Source organism: Serinus canaria, chromosome 10, assembly GCF_022539315.1.
Source record: "Serinus canaria isolate serCan28SL12 chromosome 10, serCan2020, whole genome shotgun sequence".
In the NCBI taxonomy this organism is placed as follows: Eukaryota; Metazoa; Chordata; class Aves; order Passeriformes; family Fringillidae; genus Serinus; species Serinus canaria.
In genome coordinates this window covers 8929794-8956095 of record NC_066324.1, presented here as the reverse complement: position 1 = coordinate 8956095, position 26302 = coordinate 8929794, and the positions used below count along the sequence as shown (strand labels likewise).

Here is a 26302-nt window from a genome sequence, read left to right as displayed (position 1 = left end):
AGTGCTCAGTTAATGTCAACACTCACCTTTGTGTAGGGTAACTTCCATTATGACCCTGTCATTGGGCTTTGTAGGATTTAAGGAGAATGCTGCATTTTCTGAGCTGAAAGAGCTGTTTTCCTTGGTTATGCATGTACTGGAGCTCAGTGACTGACACAAGAGGGGTGACTGACAGCTGGAAGCAGAATGAGGTGTGCTGAAGCTTGTCCTGACTGTAAGTGTCAGAAGACCCTTTTTGGCCTGCTGGAAAGAACAGACAGTGAGTGAATGGCTTGAGCTCACATGCACATTGTGTCTAAAACCAGAGGTTGTTCTGGAGGGAGAGTACATAACCTTAAATTTCTGTAAAGCATCATAATGTGTTAATCCATGCATGGATTCTCCATTCAGTTCCAGGATTTCATCACCTGTTTTGAAAGAGAAAAAATTATATTACTATTACTGCATTGTGCAATAAGTTACATGATAAAATACATGCACTCCAAAGGACTAATGCAAAAATGGATGCAGGTGTAGAAATCACTTATGACTCATTTCAGCTTCAATCTGTCTTTCAGTGTCATTTTTTGGCAAGTGGAAAAAGGAGAGAAGAGGTATCTCCCACCTTCTTGTAGCCTTCCATCAGCAGCAGCAGCTCCACCAGGAAAGATGGTTTTGACATAGATGCCTATTGGTCCATAAATGCTGTCTTTGCCACCAACGATACTGAAGCCTAAACCCTAATTTATGGAAGAAAAAGTGTGTGAGAACCCATGTTCAGTTCTCACAACAGTTCATTTGCAGTTTCTTCTGCATTACCTACATGGGCAGTATTGTTAGTGGAGTAGTATAATACATAAAAAAGAGACAATCACATTCCTGTAGTAAATGGGAATTTCAGCAGAATCCTCTCATGATTTGCTTTTTGTTTGTTCCAATCAATTAATTCACTATTATATGCACATAGGAAGGTGTCTAAATTATTTTTAATTTTTTTTCTTGGGTATGAATTGGCAGCCCAAAAGTAGCAACCTGCAGTCACTTCTCTGCACATTGCAGATCACATTTGTGACGTAAAGTAAAACTCACAGTATCAACAGAGCCAGTCTTACCTTCCCTTGTCCTTTCATCAATACAATGTTTGAAATCACTGAAGCCTGTGAGCCACAGGTTGTGTGCACCAGTTGTGCTGTACTTAGGGATCTGGATGGCCTCGAAATTGCCTGTGAACATTAAAAAAACCACCAAAAACCACCATTTTCCTTTATGCATAAGCAGGAATTCTTGAATATACATTGCAGCAACTTGCTTATTTGAAATTTTCCTCCTTATAACTGATTGTACTAATTTTTTTTTTAAATCCTTTTAATTTTCATAAGCCATTAGTAATTCAGAAAAACTCTGCTCACTGAATTTGTATTGTAGGGACTAAATTGGAGAAAAATTAGGATGTTGGTCCTTGAAGTGGTGCAATGGTGTAGAAAGATATATATTTCTGCTCTGGCTTGAGTCCCCATGCCAAAACCCCATTTGTGGTCATTAGGGGACATAAACAAGTATTATCATTTTTGCCTTCAAGAACTGAACTAGAATCAAGACATTCAAAATCTTTCCTTCATCTTGTGACTAAAAACTTTGTCTTGGCACATACCAAACATGTGTTCAGATTTTCCCCAAAATATGAATTTGTGCAGCATTTCCTAAATTCAGCCTCTGAGATTTGCCCCATTTTAATAAACTTTTAATGAAATATTTAGTGAAATGTTTAATGAAAAGCTCCTATTCCAACATGGAATTGGGTATTACAAGATAATTTAAGCACTGACAGAAGTCATTACCCAAAGCTAGCTATGGTTCAGCAGGGTCAGAGTTAATTGCACTCATTACGTATCTGAGAGTTCAACTTTTTTTTTCTTTTTTCTTTTTTTTTTCTTTTTCTTTTTTTTATGCAGCAAAGTGAAACTAGCAGGTGTTGAAGAGTGAAAAACTGGCCGAAATTATGGCTTCTGCATATGCAAGAGTCTCAATTTTGACATGAAAACCAGATTATCTACTCATCATGGGACTGGGAACGGGATTAAGAGATGAACAGGTATGCAACACCAAAAACACACTCTCCAAAATGCATTCCTCTGTCAGACCAGGGTGACTGTTTATTCTGGTATGGGTCTTCTGAATCTGAAACAGGAAATTTTCAAATGTCTTTGCTTCTATGTGAGAAGGTGTATTTTTTATTTCTCTTTGTGGTGGGTAGCAATACCCAAAGCCACCATGCTGCTAAGAAGCCTCTTCAAACGGGCAGCACATGCCATGAAGGAGCTTTGAGGAGAAGGAAACCCAGTGAATCCCTGAGGACCAGTCTGTGCACTCAGGTGTGGTTTGGTTGGGGTTTGTGCTCTGGTTTGCAGCCTCCTTATTCCTGTTAAAGCCTTGGGTCCCTCAGGGTGGGTGATGGGCCGGGAGAAGGCAGGGAGGGAGGTGGGAGCTGAGCGTGAGGAGCTTTGCCTCCATCTCCTCCTCCAGGTCTGAGCCCGGGGACCTTTGTCCATAAATCCCCCAAACCTGTCCCAGCCTCTGATGGATCATTTGGCATCCCTCTGGAGAGCACAGGAGCAAGTCTCCCGCCTCCTTTAACAGGTGTTTAAATCTGTTTCTTTCAGTGGGGACCATGGTGAGTCCGTACCCGCTTGTGGCCATGGCTGGGCCAGCGCAGGTGCCAGGGGACACTGGCACTGGGGCTCAGAGCGGGGTGCTCTAAACCACCCTAGGGAATTTAACCACACCATAGAACCTGCTGGGCAGCGGGAGGGAGAACCTGGAGAAATGGGAGTTTGCTGGCACGGAGCCTTTGCCGCTCTCCCACCCCTCAGAGAGGAGATGTTGGGGGCAGGAACCAGAGGAGGCAGAGTGACCATGCCCCCGGCAGGGCCTGCCGGGCAGGGGCATCTGGCAGGAAAGCGGCTGCCATGGTCATGCAGAGAGCCCTGTCCGTGATCCTCAGGCAGCTCCGTGGCACTCACCGGGGCTCTCCCCGCAGGGCAGTCCAGCTGCTGTGACAGCGACTTTCGGCCGGCGTGGAGGGCGTGGGGCGGGCGGTCCCTGAGGGGCGCAGCTCGGCGCGGCGCCGGGCCCTCCACAGCCCCGGCCCAGAGCGGGCTCGCACCTGCCGGGTGGGCAGAGAGCCGAGTTACTTCGCAAGGCTTGGACAAACAGCACAGGCATGTTAGGTAAATTACTCAGAAATGGTTTTCCCTTTGTTAAATCTCTCTGTGAAGGGATTGATGTTTTCAGTTGTCACTTTGGCGACGGCAATTGATGTTAAATATAGTAAAAAGCATGCATTCCCTACCAAAAAAGTGTTTAGAATACACCATAAAAAACGGTCCCAAACCATAAAATGCAAACCTTATGCACCAAACTAAGATGCAGGATCTTGTCAATAGAGCAGCTGATGATTTTCCATCAGCAATTCTTAGCTAAGGATCCCAGAATAAATTTGGACAACATTCAACATTTCTTTTAGCACCGTAGTGCCATCACACAATGGGTGTGAGTACCCTGAGTTTTGCAAGAAAACAGATTATTGCTCTGCAACTTACTGGTGGAGTTACTGCGAGTCCGCTGGCATGCAGCCTTACCGTGCAGAAAACCATTCTGTATTTCCAAAGGCCTGTCCTTACGTGCTGATGTTTCCTAAACAAAACAAACAAAACCCATTGCTATGCAAGAAATTTCCAAAGCGATCTATTCTTAAAAAACAAATTTCTTCTAACTTGGCTTGCACAGATTTCAGCCTAAATAAAAAAAAAAAAAAAAAAAAAACCAACCATGGAGCAAAATTCATTATTTAAAATAAATAGGAGGATAAAGGGGAATGAAGCTCAAAAGTTTGCTATTAAAATGATTATGGCAAATTAATAAGGTAGAAATAGATTCCGGTCCTTAGACAAAATGAACAGGAAATTAATAGGACACGCCCAGTTGGTGCAGACAGATTGATGGATGGGTAAGATATAGCCATGCTTATCTAATTTCTGGAGGTAGCTGATACTTTTCAGGTACTCAAGCACCTTAGGGAGGTGTTACATTCAAGAAGAAAATTCTTAATCCCATTTTAGGCAATGGTGGATATGTGTCTAACTTCTGATTCAGATGGATGTTTTTTAGTCAAAATACAATCTGAGCATTCAAAAACTTCTGAGGGCTAAGTTTAAGAGCTTTCCAAAAAATCAGTACCTTCCAGTTGGAATCTCCTGTTTCTTTTGAGAATATGGCCCCTGATTCTAGCATTTAAAAGCTTGTAAATTAAACATTCAGCTTTCTAAATGCAGGTTGTTAGAACTGGTGGAAAATAAGTACACAATCACATCTGAATAACAGTTGATCTTAGGAATAATTTCTAGGTGGTTCCTGCAAGTCCTGATTCTGATCCTATTTCCATGACACAATTATTTTGATCCTGAGGGAATCCCAGTTAAAGGAAGAGCATTACTCAATACAGACACCATATGGAAACTGATATAAGTAGAACAAAATGCCAGATTTTTGCTCAGTGTTATTCTGCAGGAGCTGAGACAGGAGCAGTGTCAGAGCACGTTCAGGAGTTCTGTTTGGAGATACAAGACCGATGGAATGCTAACTTTCCTCTTGGACAGCAGGTGGGGGTATTGCCAAGTAGCAAAATCCTACTAAGGCTTTTCCCTTAGGGCACTCTTCAGAACTAGAAACACGGAGAAGATCCTTAAAGATGATTTTTGAAAATGATTTTGCAGTGTTTCTCTTGCCAAGCTAGCTATCTTGAAAAGTCTTGGCTATTAGCTATGGATCCTAGATTCACAGAACTACTTTGTTACAGGGCCTTCTCTCTGGCTTCTCTGGGATTCATGGATCTTCCCTTAAATCCATTTCTGCCTTTCTTCAACTTCTAAATGGAAAATTAATATTGGCAAGCTGTGTGTTTCTAAAAGAAGGGTTTGAACAGCCCTTGCTAGAGTTTCCCAGAGCCTTGGCTTCCCCACAGCCTCTATTTATCTGGGAAAAAGCTGTGCTGAAAGTCACCAGAGTCTGACCACAAGAGGTTTTGGGTTTTGTCATGAAAGGCAAAACCATCTTCAAATGTCTGATGAACAAATTCCCCTCCTCTCTAAAGTAAATGTCCAATCACCCCACAGTTGCTCATTCTTACTTTGTGAGCCATGATGATGTTCACCAGCCGTGTTGGGGGGGGAATGAGAGGCTCAGCCTCCTTTCTGGACAGGTCTTTCAGTGATTGTACATTTAGTGCTAACAGTTCATCCCTTGGGCTCAGGCAACCATCCCTTAAAGGAAAAAAAGACACATTTGTATATTATTTCACACAGAATAATATATCCCTGTCTCACTATCTGAGGAGTCAGCTGCAGCTCTCCCTTTGCCTCTACCCGGGCTGCCATGAGGTGCCCTGGTGTGTGATACATCCCAACCCCTGCTAGGATTTTTCCCAATTGCTGCTCTCTTCTGCCTAGTCCTGGTGATCACTGGCTGCCTGGTGATCACACAGCTGACATTTAGGCAAGATATTCCTCCCTTCTCACTGTCTTGCACTGAAAAATTAATACTGCATTTACTTCCTGTCAGGAACCTTGACTCACGTTGCTTTCCAGTGGCCTTGTGGGACTGATGCCAGCCTACAGTGCCCTTTAACAAGGGATCACCATTTGAAAACTTTGTTGCATACACTCTCTCTCCTTCCAGGTTTTATTTCTTGGTGTAATTGAGCAGCATAGATCCCTGAGTGGTCACAGTTTTATTTTTCTACAATCTTAACCTGCGTCTCCAACTGGAAGCAATGTAAGGAATGATTCCCAAACATTTCTCTGGAACTGAGCTTCAAGGCATAGCATGTCACAAAAAGCTGGTTGTGCAAACTCTGTGCAAACAAATGTCTCTGTAATAACTCCACATGTACTGTACCTGTTTGCTGGGCCTTCAGCAGGCACATGGCTGCCTGTTAACCCTTTCCAGAAAGATGCACATCTTGGACTCCTGGACAGCTTGATTCCTGAGCTGCTGTTCCCTGATGTTGAACACAGCCTGCAGATGCAGCTGTCCTGATCCAGAAGATGAAAGGTTGCATGAGCAAAAATGTACTAAAAGCTGTTAAAAGTTACTTACACTTATTCTGAACCTTTTTAAGAAAGGCTTAGAACCAGGTTGCCTCCCAGGAGAAACAGCAGCCTTTAACACTGTCCATTTGAGAAAAAACAATGGTGTTATAGAGTAAGTGTTTTACAGAAGTTATTATCCTTAGGACTTCAGTGGCTTCTGGCTACAAGAGGGAAGAATTACAATTTAGTGTCCCTTTGCATGAGGGGAAGAGAACAAATAACAGACTTTTCATAGAAACTGGGTAAACTTTGCCTGTGCTAACTATTGTAAGAATAGACAGGGAGGAAAATAAACACATGCCAGAAAATTAAATGCTCTGGAAAACAGAAGAGGTCTGAATGGAAAATAAGTGAAATAAGTGTATACAAAACACTAGAAGCTCCACCCCTGCTGCTGACTTGCTAAGTGGGGGCAGGGGACCAGGGAGGTCTGCAGCAGTGGAAAATTTTTTGTCCACTCCAGACTGGTTGAAATTGCTGTAGTCTGCATTGCATCTGGAGGACTAATTGTAAGCATATCTTTAATGCAGTTATGAATCATTAACACAGGGCCATTCAGGAGGAGAAGTAGTGCTTTGAGACATATATGGAAAGCAAAGAAAGGAGCAACTAAGCACATGAGGCACAACACATTTGACTAGGAAATACACTCCTGTGGCACAAATGTGAACACCTAAAAATTTTAAAGAGACGAGGAAAGCTGGAAAGTTAGCACACAATTTCTTTTCCATTTGCTTAGTATTTCTCCTGATTCAAGAGAATCATTCATTTCTCCCTTATTCTGCTCCCAGCTGAACCCACCTCCTCTGCCCTTGCCAGCCTCTCCATACTCCACAAAGTGAAGAGGGCTCTCAGTGTATCCTGGATCCAGGCTTGTTCCCAAGAGATTTGTATGACTGAGGTATAGATTTCTGAAGGGGAGGCAAATTTCATATGTTAGGACAGGCCACAAAACATAACAGTGGTCAACTGTCTGTGTTGCTCCCAGGGCCCCTGGTAAAAGTGCATAAACTATTTCCAGTAATCTGCTGTCCTCTGAGAGCACAAGGAAAGCTGTGCAGCCACTTTCACTATCAGTAGGGCTTCATTTCCGCCCTAGGCAGGGTTCATCCAGCTCTGAGGATGAGAATCATTGTCCTGCTTCACCAAAAATCAATAGGTATTGCATCGTTCCTAACTGACAGCAAACACAAAATGCAAATTACAGCCATGTCAATAAAGGTCATTATCTTTCAGGCTGACTGCCGAAGCCTGGCTCCCATTCTGAAACCTGCCAGAGTAAATCTAAGGCTGTGAATGAATGAAATACTTAACCTGGGGCCCTGGGCTGAATTCAGTAGGTAATGGATAAGGGCTATACTTGTATTGACTGACTCGTTAACTCTATGGGTTTGCTTACATTCCAGATTGTCTGCCTTTAATGAGGAGTGTCTGAATTTTACGAAGCCTTTTTTGTTCCTGAAGAATTTTTCTGGTGAGTAATGTGTTGGTAAGGATATAAGCATGGACAGAGTTCTATCTTAAACCAATTGGCTTGAACTCTAATATTAGTTTTGGAGCTTTTATATTTACTTTTCACCCAAGATAAATATCTTGGGAAATACTTACTTGAAATCAGGATTACATTATCTTCATTTTTTAAATGATCTTATGGCAGTTCTTTGAAGCCTTCGGCATGGTAACAAAATAAAGATTAACATTCTGATGCCTTAAAATTTGAGACCTTAAGTAGCAAAAAATGTGAGTTCCCTTTTCTGTTTGTCTGCACTGTCCTTTATTTCAGGTATGATCATGACATTACAGGTCAGATTCTGCATACATGGAGCATCCATTGAAACACAGGGTTTTCAATAAGGTGATGTGCTTTTGTAAAACACAAGAGATGTAAGAGACATTAAAGGTAGGAAATTACTTTGCCATTTGGCTGAGTATTTCTGAGATGTCAGCTCCTTGTGGATTGGGGCTATTGGGAAAGAATAATGGTATTTAAAACTCTGTGTTTAAAAAAGTAATTTTCTTTCTTTTTCCTGTAGTCAGAATTCAAGTTTAGACTTGCCAGCTTCTCTTTTTAGGAGTCCCGACTCTTGTGAAATGCTCCCTTGAAAGATACACATATCTTCTCACAGACACCTGTCAGACACACACATAACTTTGCACAGCTGTTCTCCACGCTTCATTTTATTGATTTTCATAGGCCTTTTCAGACTGTCCCCAACTCATCTCTGTTAAAAGCTGACTTCTGCCTTTTTTACAGCTTATTCACAGTATATAGCTACTGTGTTCATCATGTTTATAAATATCCTCCTAATTAATTGTCCAAAAGTGTTGTGTGTCTGCTGAGTTTCACAGGACATCACAGAGAGCAGTGGGTTTGGCTCTGAGGTTTTTCATTGCAGTACTATGAAAGTCTTTTGGGGAAGAGATTGTATTCTGTACAATGGGACACGTGCCAGGCTGGAAATTCTGGGTTGTATTGGGACATCCATGTGAAACATCACCAAATCAAAACTGATATGAAGATTTTTCCAAGAACTGTAAGTTGCATGCACTTAGTCACTAGGAAAGTAGAGGTTAAATCCCTTGTACACAACAGAAAAATCCTGGGAACAATTTTTTGTTTAGATTTGTAGTCATATTACCCAGTTGGGCTACTTTTCAAATTAGCTCCATGTCTCAATAATTGCTGCAATTCATTTAGGTGAATTACTTAAAAAAATAAGTTTTTATTGGTCTATGGACATGTGGCAAATATCTGTATGTTGTCAACATCTGTATTTTTTGGGTCCTGGATATAGATCATTATATTCATATCCAAGTTATTGCAACATGACAGAAAATTAATAAAAGCTGTTCTTCAGAAAAATAAATGTTTGACCAATTCTTGTGCCCGCAGTCAATTTGCTTTGCGTTTAGTTCTTTAATATTTTTATTCCTGTCTCTGATTATTTTATGCATAGAGATACTGCTGATGGTTCCAAGAATCAAGGAAGGATTTATTTTTACATCCTTTTCCTTTTTTAAGTGTTCTGTTTGTTTTGAAAGGTGATTTGTAGGTCTAAATACAGTGAATACTGAAAATTTGCTAAAAGAAGGTTGTCAGGTTTGAGGTGGGGGCAGGTGGATTCTAGGTCAGCCTTGATTCTTCATTATTAGAACATATATTTAAACATATATTTTCTGCCAGTGAATAAACTCTCTGCTTTGTCTTCCAGCTCTTCAGGACTCTGAGGAAACTTTTATCTGCATTGTAAGTTCCACTCAAAGCAAAAGTTGTATTTAAACTGAGTCTGCTTGGCTGAAAGATAAAAATTAAAGGACTTTAAGAGCCTTCTTGAATTTTACACAGGTGAGAATAGATTAACTTTTCTTGTGTTTTGTTCTGGAAAAGTAATTTTTACATTCAGGCCAACTCTCTCTTCCTGTTCCCATTTTTTGTCATCCAAAATGCAAAGCTTCTGAGGATGTTTTTTATCTGCCATTTAAAAGATTCCTTTTTCCTTCATGCCTTCATTAGACATTTCTAACCCAGAGTCTCATCTCAAAACATCTAATTCCAGATGTTGTTTAGAAATAAGGGTAACCATGGCATCTGTGGAAAACTGAAAAACTTTTGTGCACTCTTAAAGCAAGACACAGTAGTTAGATTGTCTGAATTGAAATGTTATACAAGGCTAGTTCAAGTAAGGTCTTGGACTCAGTTAACCAAGTGCATGACAATGAGCTAATTGACTGCTGGTTTAAAAAAAAAAGAAAAATAAAAGGAAAAATATATCTAATAGCAGTACAATAATTTATTAAAATATTTAGTTTTTCTGGTCTTTCACAGTCTTATGACTCTGAAAAGTCTGGGATTTCTGAGAGAATATGGTCTTTGGGGATTTTCTTCAAGGAGCAATTTTTTTCTGCATCAGTTCTGACAGAAAGATCCAGAGTCTGGCATAAACTCACTCCACTGGCTCTGACGTACACTAGCCCAATGCCTTGGTCTTTTAAAAATATTTATAGTAGGTGTAATTCATTTTCCCAGCAGCATATTCCCTTTGAAACCAGTAAAATGGCAGAAGCTGGAAAGCTGGGATGATGCAAGGAGCAGGGCATGAGATCAAGCTTTGCCTTAGACTGACAATTCAGCACATCAGATGTTACAGAAGGACCTTTCCCCTGTCTTCTGCCCTTTGGTGTGTTTTCCTGGGAGCCTTTGCTGGCCTGCATTTTGCACCACATGCTGCATTAATGGAACAGCTCCTCTCCCAGCTTGCTTTGAAGATGACCTGGTGATGTGCACCAAAAGCAAGAAGGCTGGGCAGACAGAAAGAGAGAAGTGTGAAAACTGAGGAGAACACATAAATATCTAAATAAATGCAGTCTCTTCTCCTGGCTTTGGTTTTCCATCCTGCCCGTGGGCTTGTGTTTGAGACATTACAGTCTGTTGCCATAGCACTTGTCCTGGTACCAAAGGGCCAGCTAACTGGTGTTTGCATCAAGAGAAGTTAATAAAATTATATTCTGCTGATGATCAAAGTTACCTGTTTCCTTTTCCCTCCTTCAAGCAGAGAGTCAGGGACTACAGGAAGAAAGGGTGCAGAAGTTTCTAGAACCAAGTAGAGCCATGCAGCCAGGTCAGTTTAGTTCCTGTATTTATTTCATGTGAATTCAGCCCTTTTCTATTCTAGTTTATTCTAGATGCTACTTCAACCCTGCTACCAGCCCACTGGAAGCTCTCAGCTTCCCAGGGTTTTGGGGGTGTAGGGAAGATGTAATGGAATGCTTCTTGGAGCAGTAGAAGTGCTTCTTGCACAGCCTGCTGTTCTCTAAAGAAGCTGATATCATCTATTTCTGCGCAGTTCTCCAACTGGAGTGATTTCAGTCTGAGCAGGCAAAGACATCTTTCACAGTGTCTGCTGTGTCCATGCTCAGGGTATCAGATACTGCTTACCATTTCCTTGGTTTCTTTTCTTTCAGGCCATGTGAAAATTGCTGATTTTGTGAGAAGCAAACTGTAAAGGAGATCTGCTTGTTTAAACATAGGCCAGCTGGCAGTCCACCATACCAGACCAAGCTCACCTCCTCTCAGAAAGTGTCTGAACAAGTCACACCAGTAACCCTAGGCCTCTAGACACTGCAAGGAATAGTCAGTATATGTGAACAGTGGGTCACAGAAGCCAAAAGAACTGAAAGACCGTTCATCTGCTCTCACTGCTGACAAAATATTAGAGAAGGAAAAACAAACCTCTGTTATGTAGTCCTGCAACACTGATTTGCTAATCATTTATTGTTTATGGTGAATCCCATGCAGTCAGTAGAGTATGGCTCAAAGAGGCACTTAAAGTTTTCAACAGAAAAAAAGGAATTTGCTTTTTGAATACTGATGTTACAGGTTCCTCCTTACTCTGGAGAAGAAATGCACAGGGAACATTTAATTATGCATCACTTTTAGGCATTTTTCTCTCCTTCCTTGTGACAGCAATATTAAGTTGTTCCTTTTTGTGGGAGTAATTAACACCTTCAGAGTCACGCTTAGGGCTGGAGGTGCTGGAAAGTAGAATAGTGGAATATCCTCAAGAGCACCACAGAAAGAATGGAATCAATTTTCTTGAACAAAGACAAGGATTCTTCAGCTCTGAGTCACACATCATGAATTTCTGAAGTGTCACATTTAGATGGAGGAGAGAGAATTAGACTGGGACATGAAAAAATGCCTGTTTGACTTCTTAAAGAGAGAAGGCTTAAGCTTTGTAAGACATATGGTCCAGAAGATTATTCTGACAGGCTTGTGCCATATGGAAGGTAGTGATCACTGCCTCATACTCTAGGGGAAAAGCCTCAACAGTACAGGACAGGTTGGTGTGGCTGTCACCAATGTTCATCCTACGTAGCAAGCCAAGATAAGACTTTAGAATCACTCATTGATCCATGACTCTGAAAGGTATGGAAGATCAGTAAGTGGCATTTGAAGAGGTTTAGATTGGTATGGGAGCTCTGGAGTGGGAATTTAATGGTACTCATAGTCTACAGCACCATTAAGCAACCCAAATGCTGCTGTGAGGGACTGAGCTGCTGACTAATTTATGTCAGCGTCTGACACATGTTCTTCAGTCACACTGATGCTTCAGCCTAAGAGTGGATTTATATCCTTAGCAGTTCTGTTTTATATGTGCAAAGGCATTGTGGGACTTACTCTGTTCCCCAGATCCCTATTTTAGCTGCTTGCCAGCTATAAAAGCAATCTAAACTTCCAGTCTGAAGTAATATACTGAGGAGTTGCATGTGGGTATGGTTCACACCAATTATTGGAGCCCTGCACACTTAGGACATGTACAAGGAAATAGACTATGGCAGCTGACACACACATAAGTGCTTCAGCTTTTGAAAATAAAAGATGTGGAGTGCACAGAGGCCAGTTCCTGCTTTACTCATGGAGACATCAGCAGGGTCCATAAGGACTGTTTCCAAAAAGGAGGACTTGGCATGGTTTTGCAGGGGACTGAGTTTTGGGACTTGGCTCTTGTTTTCTGTCTGAGTGCAATAGCAAGTTGGTTTGGTTTTGTCTTCCTGCTGGGGCTTTGCCACGGGTGGAAACACCTTGCATTCATCCTGCTGCATTCTTTGTGATGCTGGGCATACTGGGGTCACTATCAAGGGTAAGGGGAGATTCTGATTTTCAGTACCACTTCTGCCACTGTGTGTTTAGACATAGATGTCTAATTTTAGCCAATCTATATTTCATTTTGTAGAAAATAAAATAGAATATACAAGAACAACCATTTTGGTGAAAGAATCAGTTCTTTCACATAAGCACGTATCTGCACAGGTAAAAGACAGAAGGTAATAAAGGAGGTGCCAGGATGACACTTGCAGTGAGGTCCCTTTTTCACATCACAGCAACAGGTAGAGAGAAAGTGGAAAAATTAGGCTATCCTACTGAAAGAACTTTCTAAAGCCATCTAAAATATATTGCTCAGACTGAAAATTTTTTCAGATTGTTAGGGTTCACATAGCTGATTAAAGAATAGCATTCTAATATGAGGCTCTTAGACTTTTCACATCTCTAGGAAATGTGACATCTCTGGTGGTTTTAGAGCCATCACTACCTTCTCCCTGAATCAGAGAGAAAGAGCATCTGTCTACTGACTCTCCCGTGTCTGACACAGTACTAATATAATTCATGCTTGCATGGCTTGTGAGATATCATGGTATCACGCTACAAGAGCACTTTGCTACAGTGACAGGTTTATATTTTGAGCTGAAGAGTCTCTTGCAGATGGAACACGCCAGCTGTACTAGTCTGAACACTGATAGTGGCCTAGAGGCACTGATTTCAGCAGACTGTGCATCAGCAGAGTGCAACAGCACAGCAGGGAAGCCAGTATATTTTCATGCCTTTTATGCAGAGCAGGAATACTGCAGGTTCATAGGCTCTGAAAAAGCCAAGTAGAACCCTAAGTTCCTGAGAAATATTAATTAATCCATTTAGGAACTACTGCAGTGGGAAACATTACAATACACAGCACAACTAGAGTTGCCTACCTTGGTAAGGAACTTTCTTCTTGTATTGTTGCAGTTCTCATTTGCTGCAGCTTTGGACTGGAGGATGCTGGTGATCGCACGTGGAGGATTGGGTGGGCTGTCCTCTGCCTCTGATGTGCATGGCAGCTGAGTTCTGGGACAGCAGTCAAAATCCTCTTGACCCCAGCTGGTAGAGTTCTCAAAGGGATCAGGGCATTTCTCGTCGGGACTTGACCCATCATCGCTGGTTTTGGCATTGCAGAGTATGAGGGATCTTGAAATGGAGCGAAACTTTCTTGACTTCCTGTTCCCAGCATTGTTCTTTTGATCCATCTTCAGAGAGCTGCTGCTCTTTTTCCTATCATTCTCCCATTTATGTGGCATGATACTTTCAGTAGTTTTCTCTGCTTCTGTGGTGCTAAATATCCTCCAGGAAAGGAAATAGAAAAGTAAGTTGTAATATACCCTACTTTCTCCCACTTAATAACCTACGCTACTGGAAAGCCCTAATGAATAAATCGAATCAACAGAGCCTTTCAGTCTGAGAACAGCCACGTGATATCTCATGACTTGCTAATTCTGCTTCTGTGCAGAACTCTCCTAGATCTTCCTTCACCTTTTCATTCTCTTGCCATGTTTCCCAAGCAGAGTGGAGTGCTTTTAATAAATGTTTGTGATGCTGCCATTGTCTGCTTGCTTCGGGCATCTGCTGAATTTGCATGTTGAAATCCCAAATTGAAAAGGAAGATAGTTTAAAAGCATTACTCTATCCTCCTAATATTATTTGGAAAGAAGAAGCTCCTTCTGAAGTTTGATTCATGAAACCACTATAATTCAAAGAAGATTAATCAAATTGTCAACTCTAAATTCTCTGCCTGGCACATCCGAGTTGTAAGTGGTTTAGCAAAAGTCGATCTTAGCCTTGAGAGAGTAAGGAATGTCAGGCTGCCATAAAACTTCCACCTTTGCAAACCAGAACTCACTTTAGACTGTGCATTTAAGAGTAACGGAGGATCCAGTGAAGCACTTAAGATGTGAATATCTGATTAGGGATTGAATTCTATAAAGGAATACAGCTCCAGTACATCAATCAAAAAGTGTCCTATTACAGAAATGGTTTCTTTCAGCACATGATTCAACATATAAAATTAGGATAAATTGGAAAAAATATATACAATCAAAATATAGCAAAATTTAGAGCTTTTGTAAAATGAGTAACGTAATGAGCATTTTAAGATAACAAAGTGGTTAAAACTCTCTCCAAAAAACTTTCTAGAAATGCTTTGGTAGGCATGTGTCAGCAATAAAAATTCAACAAGAGGACGTCTAAAATACTTTGATTTTCTCACCTAAGTTTTATCATAATATTTACTACACAAACTTTTCTCTTTTCCTCACAGAGCCTAACTGATACCAATGTTGTAATTCTAGAGAAGATACCAATTAAAATGTAAGTACTTGCATAAATCAAAGATTCTGTAGGTGTTATACACTAAACTGAAAATCAATGTAGTTTGAAAAGCACTTTCAGGTATCCTATTGAGAGAAAAAGTTTGTCCAATGGGTTGTTTCATTTGGTTTGGGGATTTTTTTCCCGTTTCTATGCAGAATTAAGCAGATATATATATATGAACTTTGTACCTGAAGTTCCACTGTGATACAGAAAGAAAAGAGGCAGATTTTCTAAAGGCTCCTTACAGCCACAATAATAAACACAGGACTACAAACTCAGACCAAGCCAGGATAATAAATCCAAGTCAGCTTGGTAATAAAGCAGCAGGATTATTTTTCTTGGGTTTTTTTTCTTATGAAATTAAACAGGAAAAACAAAAGCAGATGATAAACACTATGCCACTGAACATCTGCCTAAAGAAGCTATATGGCATTGCTGGAGAAATCCACAGTTCAGCATGAATCTGAATTTGCTTGAATTTGTAAAAATAAAACAATTTTCAGGTGCAGGAGAGATGTCCCAGGGAGAAGGATGTTTATTTGTGCAGTCTTTTCTGGTGTTTTTGGATAGGTAATGCTTCATCTTTCCATGATATTTTCTATCACACCAGTCCTATTATTGCTCAGCCCTTATGTCTCTTTTCCCAAAACAAAATCCCTAATGCTTCAGCAACTCATTCCCTGATTATTGGAACTCCAGAGATTTCCTAGCAAGACACTATTTCAGGGCAAAGTTTGAAAGTAGCCAGAGTATGTCAAGTTCCCCAAAGCTGGCTACATTCTGCCCCTCTCTGTGTGTCGGATTGAGGATCCTCTCTGCACCTGTGTGAGTCTGACCCCACTGGATTGGAACAGGGGAATGGAAGTCACTGGGCTCCCAGCCTCCCTGACATTGGCATGAGGGAAGCTTTCAGGGTCAAACTAGACTTGCATATTCTCCATCCCCTTCAATTCAAAGAACATTCTACTTTTTTTCTTTTTTTCAGGATAGCCTCTCTTATGAATGAGGGGTTTGGAGTGATTGAGAGCTGCCCAGCAGCACAGCCACGCTGCCTTCCCGTGACACAGAGCACACAAATGTAAGGTTTGGAGATCTTGTTTGTGACTTTTTAAAAATCCACTTCTTAGTGTTTTGATAAGCCTAAAGCCTTAGTCTACCATCATGTACATGAACTAAATTTTTGAACTCAGAAATCCCTGTTAGCATCTCCACTGTATTAGGAAATTAATCTCGTTAAAGCCTGTGATGATGCGTTTCCTGTATGTCTAAGTGTAAAAATGCAATCTGGCCCATTAGACCAGAATGTGGAGTTGAAAAAGAAAGAATGGCTGGGGTGAAGGGAATTTCTGCAAGCCTCTACTCTCAGCACCTTGGTAGGAAGCAACAGAGCTGGAGGTGAGTGGAATGTACATCACTTGAAAATCTGCTATAGGGATCAGTGATACTGGAAATTGCTATTAGACGCTGGTAACACCACCACAAATATACCCCAGCTGCACATTCAGACCTAAACAATCCTGCCTGTGTGGGGAAACTAAAAGAACACTTTTCATTCAAGTATTTCAATTTTGTACAAACATTAAACACACTCTTACTTTTCTCAAAGAGGAAGAATTTTAAAAGAGCTGTTAAGCATTTGGATAAGCAGATGACTTGATAGCTTAATGGTCAGAATGCAGCTCTCTGGAGACTGGTATGCTAGAATGAAGTTCTTTCTTGCTCTGCCTGAAGCTAGTGGGCTTAAGGGAGAGCTGCCATCAGTTCTAAATGGAACTGAGGACTGCCATCAGACTAAATGTCCAAGAGGTGTCTCTGGCTCTGCTAAACATCTGGGATGCAGGGACGATGGAAGCACCTGTAGAAACAGTGAAGGAAACACAGGTCTAAGTGCATCCTCCTTTCCTATCCCCCTGTAATGCTCCTGAGGAATTTTATCTTATGCAGAGAGAACTCTTTGCCCTGCTCTATCAGCTGTTTCCTCCTCCCCTGCCCCCATGAGAGCTCCATCCACTCAAAGACCAAGTTTAAGCCTGAATGACTTACCCAATCCCACAGTGAGACATGAAAATAAACCCACTAGACCTGAAGACTTCCAGTTAAATACTTGCTCTTGCTATAAGTATTAGATCACAAGTCCTAACTAAGGCAACATTCCTTCCAGAGCTGCTGATTCAGGGTTGCATAAGTGACAGAAATATAGGAGGTATGAAAAACATAGTCTATAAGTTTTCCAATTAAAATAACCAGAAATGCTATTTTACACAGCATACAACATCACAAGTACCGGAGAAGCTTTATGATTCATTGCCATCTTCCACCAAATTTAATTTGAGATATTGATGGCCATGGACAATTACTTCAAAGTTAATTCTCCAAACCATTCATCTTTTTTCTCCAGTGCACTCACTGCTTGTCATTTTCTTTTGCCATTCTTATACCTCCAGCTTGCCTGATGGAAGCTGTCTGTGGTTTGTAATGCAAACCAAATGTTCCTTCTATGTTTCTTTTCTTTTTCCCCCAAGCTTTATTTTTCCAGCCTTAAATCTTAAAAGCCCAAACTCAGACTGTCTTCTGCAAACAAAATACATGATCTGAGCTGTAGCCATTTGGTTCAAATTTTTGGTTGGATATTAAACCAAGCATTTACAAGATACAAATAATTTGGTGTAGCTCCCAGATTGAATGCGAATGCTCTGCTGTTAACCAGACAGTAGGAAATACAGGACTTTACTAGCAAGAACAAGATGAGTTTGACATTACCAAGTGCTAGCAGCATCCTCTTTTAATCTAGATCTTGCATCCTAATTTAATCTAGATCTTGTGATCTTACTCAGATTCATTGCTGCGCAGTACTATTAGCACTGAAGTGTTGCAGATGTCTAGGGTTTCCCCACAGTAGGTAGAACTAAAGATTTGGAAATTTTCTAATAAAGAGTAAGAAACTCTCAGAGAGTAGAATTAAAAAATTATAATTAAAAAACCCTAATGGTAAAATAAAAATTGAAAAGGAGGAACTTACAACAGCGAGGCAGACAAACCTGACTCCTGCAGAAGGCTGTTCCTCTTCATAGGCCTGGCAAAAAAAGACAGAGTGAATAATTGAAAACACACTCTCCTGGTGCCACGTGACTCAGTTTCAGTAATTGTGCTCAGTACATTGGAACGGAGCTATTGTTTCCTAATTGAAGAAAATGTCAGCAAGGCTAGATAAACAAAAGCAATGGGATGCAGTATTGGGGAAGCTGTTTCCAGCAGGCTCCCAGCTACCCAGACATGGCACCACCATTTAAGGAGTTTGTGTCATTTGTTTTCACCCGTCGCACTCTGGTCCAAGGTTTGATGGGGTTCAGGCATGTTAAACCCACCTGAGGGGAGTTGGGGCAACAGCAGAGTCTGTGCTAATCCAGTGAAGGTTTTCTGTGGAAGACTGAGATGGCAAGCAAGTTTCTTGTATTTTTCAGCTGATATTTTAACAGTAAGCTAGTAAGAGTTTCAAAGACAAATTCTGTTCCAAGAGCAAAATATAAGAGATACGACTTTTGAATGCCAGACCCCTGTATTGTTCACCATGAACACAATCTCTTTGATCTCCCAATTCTTAAATACTTAGCTCTTTATGGGCTAGACTGCAACTTTGTGATTCCACCTGATCAAGGACTCAGAAAATTGTTGTTTCTCATGCAGATCATGTCAATCCCCACCTGTCGATCCTCAGTTGTGCTCAGACAGACAGGTAACAAAATTGCTGCAAAAACCTGCTTGCTCTCAATGAATTTGTGATAAGATGCATAGGGTGTTTGTTAATTTGAAAAAAAATCCAGAAAAGAAAACATTGTATCTGAAACAGTTAATGTTAGCTGATTGAAATAGTCAGGCCTCTTTAGAGTGTTCTCACAAATCATAAATCTCATGCTTTTCAGGAAAATGTGATCATAAACCTGGCCCTGTCTGGTCATGGAAATGGTCAATATGAAAGTGCTTAGATACCTGCTGCCCTCTGTTTTCTGTGTCTTGAATGTTCTGGTTTTATTGCTCTATCGCTAACCTTGCAAAGGAGAGAGAGGAATTATAGAAGAGGTTTAAAATATTGCAGGGAGAGGGGCTCATGTTTAGTGATCCTATGGCTTCTAGGTAAAACATAGACTGTAAAGACAAACATATGTCCCATGAGAATGATTTCATACTGGGAGAAAAAGGAACATGAAATCTCTGCTCTGTACAGTGTCTACAGGAATCCTGGAATACTCTGTCCATGATAACACAATTCTGGTCATTCTTTATTTTAAACATGTATTGAGAGAATTTGACATAATTTTCCAAACATCTATGTCATTGGGAATTCATTCCCCAAGGAAATCTTCTCTGAGGAACAGAGTTTTTACCTGACTCACTGGTTAACAAATGACATGGAACATTACCCAACTCTTTGAGAAGAACAAAGCTTTGGCACTGAGTAGTGATCAACAATTATGAAGTAGCTTTCCTGGAAAGGAGGAGAAAAAGGGAGCTAATTTTTTATTTTGGGAAAGAGTTTGTCACTGTATTTGAAGAGAGAGCACAGTGGCCTTGTACATAATATGGGGTTTTATATGTAGTGCTAGTACTGTAAAAAAGAAATATCAACAAGGAAGCAAAGCCACAGACTGTTTACCACTTTACTGTCTTTAACTACAACACACACATGTTTTTGTTTAGCAATAGAGAACTCATTCACACAAATTCTCAATAGTCCCTGAGTTCTGATCCAAGCTGATTGAGCTGGAAGCTCAAAAGCATTGGAAAGCTTGCTTTATTTCTTCCCATTGTCACATGCTTTTGCATTTCCTGACTATGGGCTGAATAATTTAGTCCCTAAACCACTGGGAGTTTTGTTCATTCCAAGTCTGGGCTTCTGCCAGGGCCAGCAGCAGAAACATAAATATCACAAGGAGGGGCTGTTTTTTCATGTTGCTTTACTCTAACCTTTTCAGTTTTTTCCATCTTCTCTGTAAAGTAATTGTTCAGTGCCCAGTGGTGAACAGAAAAACAGGTTTTTAGAAGCCATGAGGAAAAGGAGAGGGAGAACCTCTACTGTGCCTGCCTCTTGCATTAATGGTAGGCTTTGATATTGGATACTGTGGTCAATCTTCATTACTTAGCTCAAAGGGATTGTAGTAGGAAAAGGGCAATGAACACTGATCAGAGGCTGGAATTTTGTATTAAAAGATTGAAATTATATGGACTCTCCTAAGCAGAAAGGAACTACATTGATAAAATTTTATGAGATAGTAGGAAATATAAGGCAAATCAGTGTGGTTTCTTTATTTCCTTCTCATGTGAGGGACAGGAAAAGAATGTGGTAAAATAAAGAGTGTTCAAACAAATAAAAGGAAATACTTAAAATCTAAACCATAATGAATGTATGGAACAAGAAGGCAGCAGAAATCATGAGCACTTTGAAGTTAGCTGTTTTGTCCTTGATTGCAGTCAGACAGAGATTTTACCCTGAGTGAATTGATGAAAATATGTATCTGTAGATAAAGGGAATAGCATACAGAAGGGGCAGCAACTCCTGCTCCAGAATGAAAGTCAAACAGTGCAGTTTACAGATAGAGTGATACTCCTGCCATGGGATAGTTACCACAAATGGAGTAACTCTTCTGATGTCTGGAGTTAGTATCTGTTGGCAGTGGGTAAAGGAAAGAGAAGAGCCACTGCACTCAATAGTTATGGCAATTCTTCTCTTTTGCATTACTAAAATCTGGATGTGTCTGGAGCTATAGCAGATACAGGAGCTGATCCCTCTTTTCTCCAAATTATTTTCCACATACACAGGTTTGGGTTCTAGACGACAAATATGCAGACTATTCAGCACTAAATATTTTGCCTGTTGCTACTGGTGATAACCTTTTCCAAAAAGGAATGTATAAATTTAAACAGGACATTAGTACTGGGCAAAGCAGATTTAAGTAATGATGGAACAGCCTCACTCCTGATCTCCACCCAACCCCAAATACTGCTTATGTTCATATGAAAGCAAGCCAGTAGTTTGGAGTGTTCAAGTTTTTATCCTGTCCTTATGTTGTTCAGCAAACTGATAAATTACTTTTGCCCTAAACACAGCCACAATTTTCACATTTGCCATGTTCCAGACTAGTTATGTTGCACAGGACAATCCATTCTCTCACTGCTGCTAAACCAGGCTGGATTAGTCATCTCTGCCTTGGGTTTCATGACTTTCACACTGCCCTTCCATCCATGAAAACATAGCTACATGGCATGTTGAGTCACCATATTAGCCCAGCTAATCCAGTATCCTTCTCCAGCAATAACTGATAGCAATTGTTTTAAAGGGATTAACTAAAAAAAAAAAAAAAAAAAAAAAAAAAATCAAGGTAGAGCTTGCTTTCAGAAAGAGTTTCTGAGTACCTTGGTAGAGTAGGGTGATGTTTTTTTAATTATTCCAGAATGCTTGGACATATCATGATATGATGATATGATGATATATTATATGGTAGTCTTGTTTTAGCAGGAATTACAGCTACCCCATCCTGGATAAGTATTGCATAATGTCAAATTAGGTAAATCTCTTTTTAGTTCCTTTCATTATTTAGAACCTAACTTATGCCAGGAAGCACAAAGACTTTTTTTCCCTTCTACACATGAAATTAATCCTGTGTAATATAACTGTAATTTATCCATTTCTGGCTCACATTAAGGTTTTGATTTCAAGAGTATGCACAGGCAATGAGTTTCATGTGTTACATATAAATGTACTTCCTTCTAATTGTTTGAAATTTGTTGCCTCTAAGATTTGTTCAGTTCTTGTACTAGGAAAAATATTCTGATCGTCACATCTCTGTGGAATACTTTTCTCATTGATCTCTGTACTGATGTCATCCTCTATCTTCTGCACACTTTTATCTTTTTGTCTTCTGTCCCTCCTTCCAGCTTCACACTGCTTTCATATGTTTGGAACTCCTCCTTGTGCTTCAGATCCTTTTTGAAAAAAATCTCATCCTTTTGTGAACTTTATTACCTGACTATTTTATGATGGTATCCAGCTCTGCAACCTCCTAGACTATTTTCAAGTGAATTGCTTTCCTGTGAATAAATAAAAGTTCCTAGACCTTGTCTTGCCAGAAACATTTGTGTTTCATGACTTGCACTCCCACTCTGTGATTACTAACCTCTCTTGCTGCAGTGCCCCAGAGATGAGCAGTAAAATACTGCTTATATAGTTCCATGCAAGAGGGTCTAATACTAAGTGTACACCCATAAAAAGTATTTTTACCTCATCTTGAGAACATATCCTTGAACTCCATGAAGAATATATTACTTTATGCATGCAATGTTTGTTTACAAAGTAGCCCATGTGATTTACAAATGTGATTATGTTAAGAGTGTGTGATTGAAAAAGTACAGCACTGTGAGTGTAAAATTTGTTGGCTGTAGCCATGGAGACGTGCATGAGGCAAAAATTGTACCCTTTCAGCTAAGTGTTGTGATCTGTATTTTTATTGTAATATTTTTATAGTGTGTACATAGACTAGGTGTGAAATTATGCTGGTCTTTGAGAAACACTCAATATTTATGTCAGCTATGAAGCTGCTAAATATCTAGTACTGAAGAAAAGGTCCATCTCTTTTTTTTTAAACCATTGACCAATACATACTTTATAACTTAATGCAGCACCAGAGTAGTAAAAGCATTATGTGAGCTCTCCTATATGGTGTCATTCAAATTTAAACAAATATTTTTAAAAGTTATGACTTTACTTTCTTTCCACATAATGCTCCTTTTTCATCTGACTTAGTATTTCCTTTAATTTATAGTTCCCTAAACTGTAGGCATACATAAAGGCCCCTTTAGGCTGAATGAAAGGAGAATTATCAATAGCCAAACTGTGATTTATAAGGAAAAAAACATCAACAGCAAAAGAAAACTGAATTGATTCTGCCTACAAAAATGATTTTAAAAAATTCTCTTTATTTTTCATGAGTTCAGTTAAAAGTGTATTTAGACCTGCCCTTTTGTTTAACCTGTTATTGTGAATTCTCGTTGGATTTTGTCGTGTTTGTTGCTGCTGCCTTCTTTACTCCTTGAACAGATGTGAATGAATAGAAGTACCGAAAAGGTGAATATACTTATTCCACCTAAGAACCAGAGGCAGAATTTGCTCCATATTTTACACTCTGGTCCAGGCATCACTTGCTCCAACAATCTGATCTCAGGCTCACCAGAGTCAGGGGCTTGTCATCCCTTAGCACTTCACAGGTAACATGCACAGTCCTCTCTGGGTGGCTGGGATTGTTGGGTTGGGTTATCTGTTAGGGCTTTTTGAGGGGTAGAAGGTATTGCACAGTGTTTTGGGGTGTTGTTATGGTTTGGTTTGCGCTTTTTGTTTGTTTGTTTCTTTGGGTTTTTTTAGTTAGCTTTGTCAGTGATTGGTGATGAATTACACAACCTCTTCTCTTAGATATTAGTGTATGAATAAAATGACTTTACCACATTTGTAGAGTTGTCATTTTAAGCACAAGGCTTAAGCAGCAGCTATTTCTGAGTATTTGTCATCCCTGGAGCTTGGCAGAGGCAAAGCTACTTAACACAGACTGCTTCTTAAATCTGCCTTAGAAAAGTCTTGAGGACCCTTCACATTTCTGCTGCTGTACCTTATCTCTAAGGCTGTGACAATCAGAATGAAGCTGAGCAGACTAGTTTTGTTTGTGGGGTTGAAGATAACAGTATAAAGTTCCAAGGCAGCTCACTTGTTTTTTGGCAATACTGTAGCTTTTAACACTGACTTTAGTGGCAGTGCACACCACATACGTCACTCACCAGCATTACAGAAAAATCAGAGTATTTTACAGGCTTCCCATGAGGGAAAGAGTATAATCTATCACATAAATAGGTCCCTGGTAAAGCACAAAACATAATGTTTCTGGTGCTTCATGAGATCTGATGATCATAGGTGTGATAAATGGTGCTGGGGTCAGCTGCAGCCTCCATCCAGTCTAGGATTTAGTGTCTGTGGGAGTTTACTTTGCTTCCATGTTTTGAAATCAGTCTACACCTCCAGAGCAGAGCTTATCCAATGTTAAACAATTTAGAGCTAGTGGCTGAGAGATCTCAGCTGAGGATTCCTGTATTTGGTTTAGATTTTTCTACAGAATGAGTTCTCAAGCCTAGAAGTTGTTGTTCTAATTAGCCAGTATGATTAACCTGTTGAAGAAAAAATGTTCACCTGTAATTCCTGTACTGATGAAAATAATTCCTACTCCAGCTAAAGCTTATCTTTTAAAATAAGCACCAAATCTGAATGTAAGGACATTATTACAACAGTCTTGAAAACCTGCTGTATGCTCAGACAGATTGTTATGCTGCTGAGTTATCATTTCTGTTAAACATCACTGTGTCCTCATTTGCCTTTATTCTGTGTTGGCCCAAAAGAGCTTGACTGTTGCTTTTATGGCACAGTAAATACTTATGATCACTTCCCCAGAATTTTTTATGAACATCAGTAGGAGGACCATGGAGTGAAAGGAATCATGGAAAACCAGCTATAAACTGGATTGAGGGACAGAGTTTCTTCCTCCAGACTCAGGGCTGACTTGTGAACTGACTCTCTGGAAAGGCTGGAGACACTCAAAGAGCTGCTGTGAAACAGTGTGCTGAGGTTCAGCACAATCCATCTCCTAGAGAAGGTTTGGTGCACCTGGCCACTGAATGACCTCAACCCTGCAGCACAGATGTGCTCAGGGAAGCAAATTTTTCAGGTGTCCTTTTCTTATGTATGTTCATTTTTGACCCAGAGAATACCTGATAATGATTTCCATAAGAACTGATGCTATATTCTTTGTCTCAGTTGGATTTCCCAAAGGGAGCAGCCTCTTCTGGGATTTAACTCCCAAGTAATTGTCCAAAATCGTGTTCCAAGACAAAAATATGTTCCAAAATCATGTTCCAAGACACCAATATTATCCAGGATTTTCTTTCTCTGGTTCTTTCTTTTTTATTTCAACACCTTTTAAACTGATTCTGAATGTTTTATTTTTATTCATCAACTTTTAAAGACTACTCAAACACTTAAGAATTCCTAGACCTTTGAGGGTTCCATAAGTTGAGGGGTTTTTTCCTTATTTCTGTCTTAAGGAAAGGACCATAATTACATAAAATTGGTATCAGAAAAATGTTAAGACTTTGACAATCTCAGTTTAGGCTCAGCATTAATCTTGGGCAAAGAAGTAAACTACCCATAACTGAATCTTGCCAACCACATCTAATGCACTATAAAGCAGTAAAAATCTGCCCCAGTTCATTTTTGACTGAACACTCTGAGTCTGGAGATCTTCCAGCTCTGATGGTGACCTGCTGGTTTGACCCAAGGTTTGCTTTCCTCACTTCTGAATCCTTGTCCTCATCAAAGAAAGAGGGTTATGGCCTTGTGGTCACCTTCTTTTCTGGACATGTGGGGTGAGAATTTCTCTGATGAAAAGTACAGTAAGATAATTAAGTGTTTATTGTTTGCTTTTTTTAATGGGATAATGCACAAAATTATTAACAACTACTCTTAGAAAACAACTAGAATTTGCTGTTGGCAAGGAATGATATCCTTTCAACCCACCTCCTATTAAGCAGAATCTATTGCCTACAAAGCTTATTCCACATGATAAGGCATGCAAGCTATCTCACAGGGTGCACTATGTGCCATGCTGTAATGCAAAGAGCAGAAATATTAGAACAGCAGGAGGCAAGTAAAGCAGCAGATCACAGCCCTGGTGCTCTCTAAGAGCCAGGAGCTGTAAAAGCAGCAAAGACACCTCTCCTGTCAGGTCAGTCCTTCAGAACAAATTGAGGCAATTTGACAGCCCCACAGCTTTATGTCATCTGTTCCCAGGCTGGTACCATGGGGGAAGAGGGGAGGGTTTTGTCCCCACCTCCACCCTGGCAGCAATCCTGCTCCAAAGCCCTGCAGTGACTGCGTGTCCCAAGGCTCTGCTGGCCGGGAGCTGGGTGCCAAATCTGGGCTCCCCAGCTGCACCAAGCAGGCTGCACTGGCAGCAGGGACAGCACAGCACATACACCCTGTGCTGCACCAGCCTGCACCTCTTTCTGTGGGCTCACACTGCCTCGATCAGCCACTAATGAGGCGCAAAATAACGGATCCTATTAAGTGAACGCTGCATTAATAATGCTGGCAAGGTTTCAAGTCTACAGATGTTATTTATAATACATGACT

At 40.3% G+C, this 26302-nt stretch overlaps 1 protein-coding gene and 1 long non-coding RNA gene across 5 annotated transcripts in view; one reads left to right on the top strand and one right to left on the bottom strand.

Annotated features, from left to right (window-relative positions):
• Nucleotides 1-18472, bottom strand: part of IL16 (interleukin 16) — a 30559-nt gene extending 12087 nt beyond the window's left edge. For 2 of the 4 annotated variants that reach the window (XM_030228319.2, XM_050978694.1), the window contains exons 1-10: nucleotides 18104-18472; nucleotides 13653-14058; nucleotides 5932-6068; nucleotides 5165-5297; nucleotides 3579-3672; nucleotides 3000-3142; nucleotides 1092-1202; nucleotides 605-719; nucleotides 334-407; nucleotides 27-240 (exon numbers count right to left, since the gene is read on the bottom strand). In XM_030228319.2, coding sequence (XP_030084179.2) covers nucleotides 27-240; nucleotides 334-407; nucleotides 605-719; nucleotides 1092-1202; nucleotides 3000-3142; nucleotides 3579-3672; nucleotides 5165-5297; nucleotides 5932-6068; nucleotides 13653-14058; nucleotides 18104-18153 — 1477 coding nt within the window. In that variant the 5' untranslated portion in view covers nucleotides 18154-18472. Of the gene's footprint in view, nucleotides 1-26; nucleotides 241-333; nucleotides 408-604; nucleotides 720-1091; nucleotides 1203-2999; nucleotides 3143-3578; nucleotides 3673-5164; nucleotides 5298-5931; nucleotides 6069-13652; nucleotides 14059-18103 lie in introns of those variants that run through there. The other 2 variants (XM_030228318.2, XM_050978693.1) reach the window with 1 other exon arrangement.
• Nucleotides 1-26302, top strand: part of LOC108961998 (uncharacterized) — a 105504-nt gene that overhangs the window by 9060 nt on the left and 70142 nt on the right. The window contains exons 5-15 of the long non-coding RNA XR_007778468.1: nucleotides 75-214; nucleotides 1932-2071; nucleotides 7532-7599; nucleotides 7909-8659; nucleotides 9338-9471; nucleotides 10679-10744; nucleotides 11088-12051; nucleotides 13687-13894; nucleotides 15032-15081; nucleotides 16070-16162; nucleotides 23174-23340. This is a non-coding gene — a long non-coding RNA (uncharacterized LOC108961998). The remainder of the gene's footprint in view (nucleotides 1-74; nucleotides 215-1931; nucleotides 2072-7531; nucleotides 7600-7908; nucleotides 8660-9337; nucleotides 9472-10678; nucleotides 10745-11087; nucleotides 12052-13686; nucleotides 13895-15031; nucleotides 15082-16069; nucleotides 16163-23173; nucleotides 23341-26302) is intronic.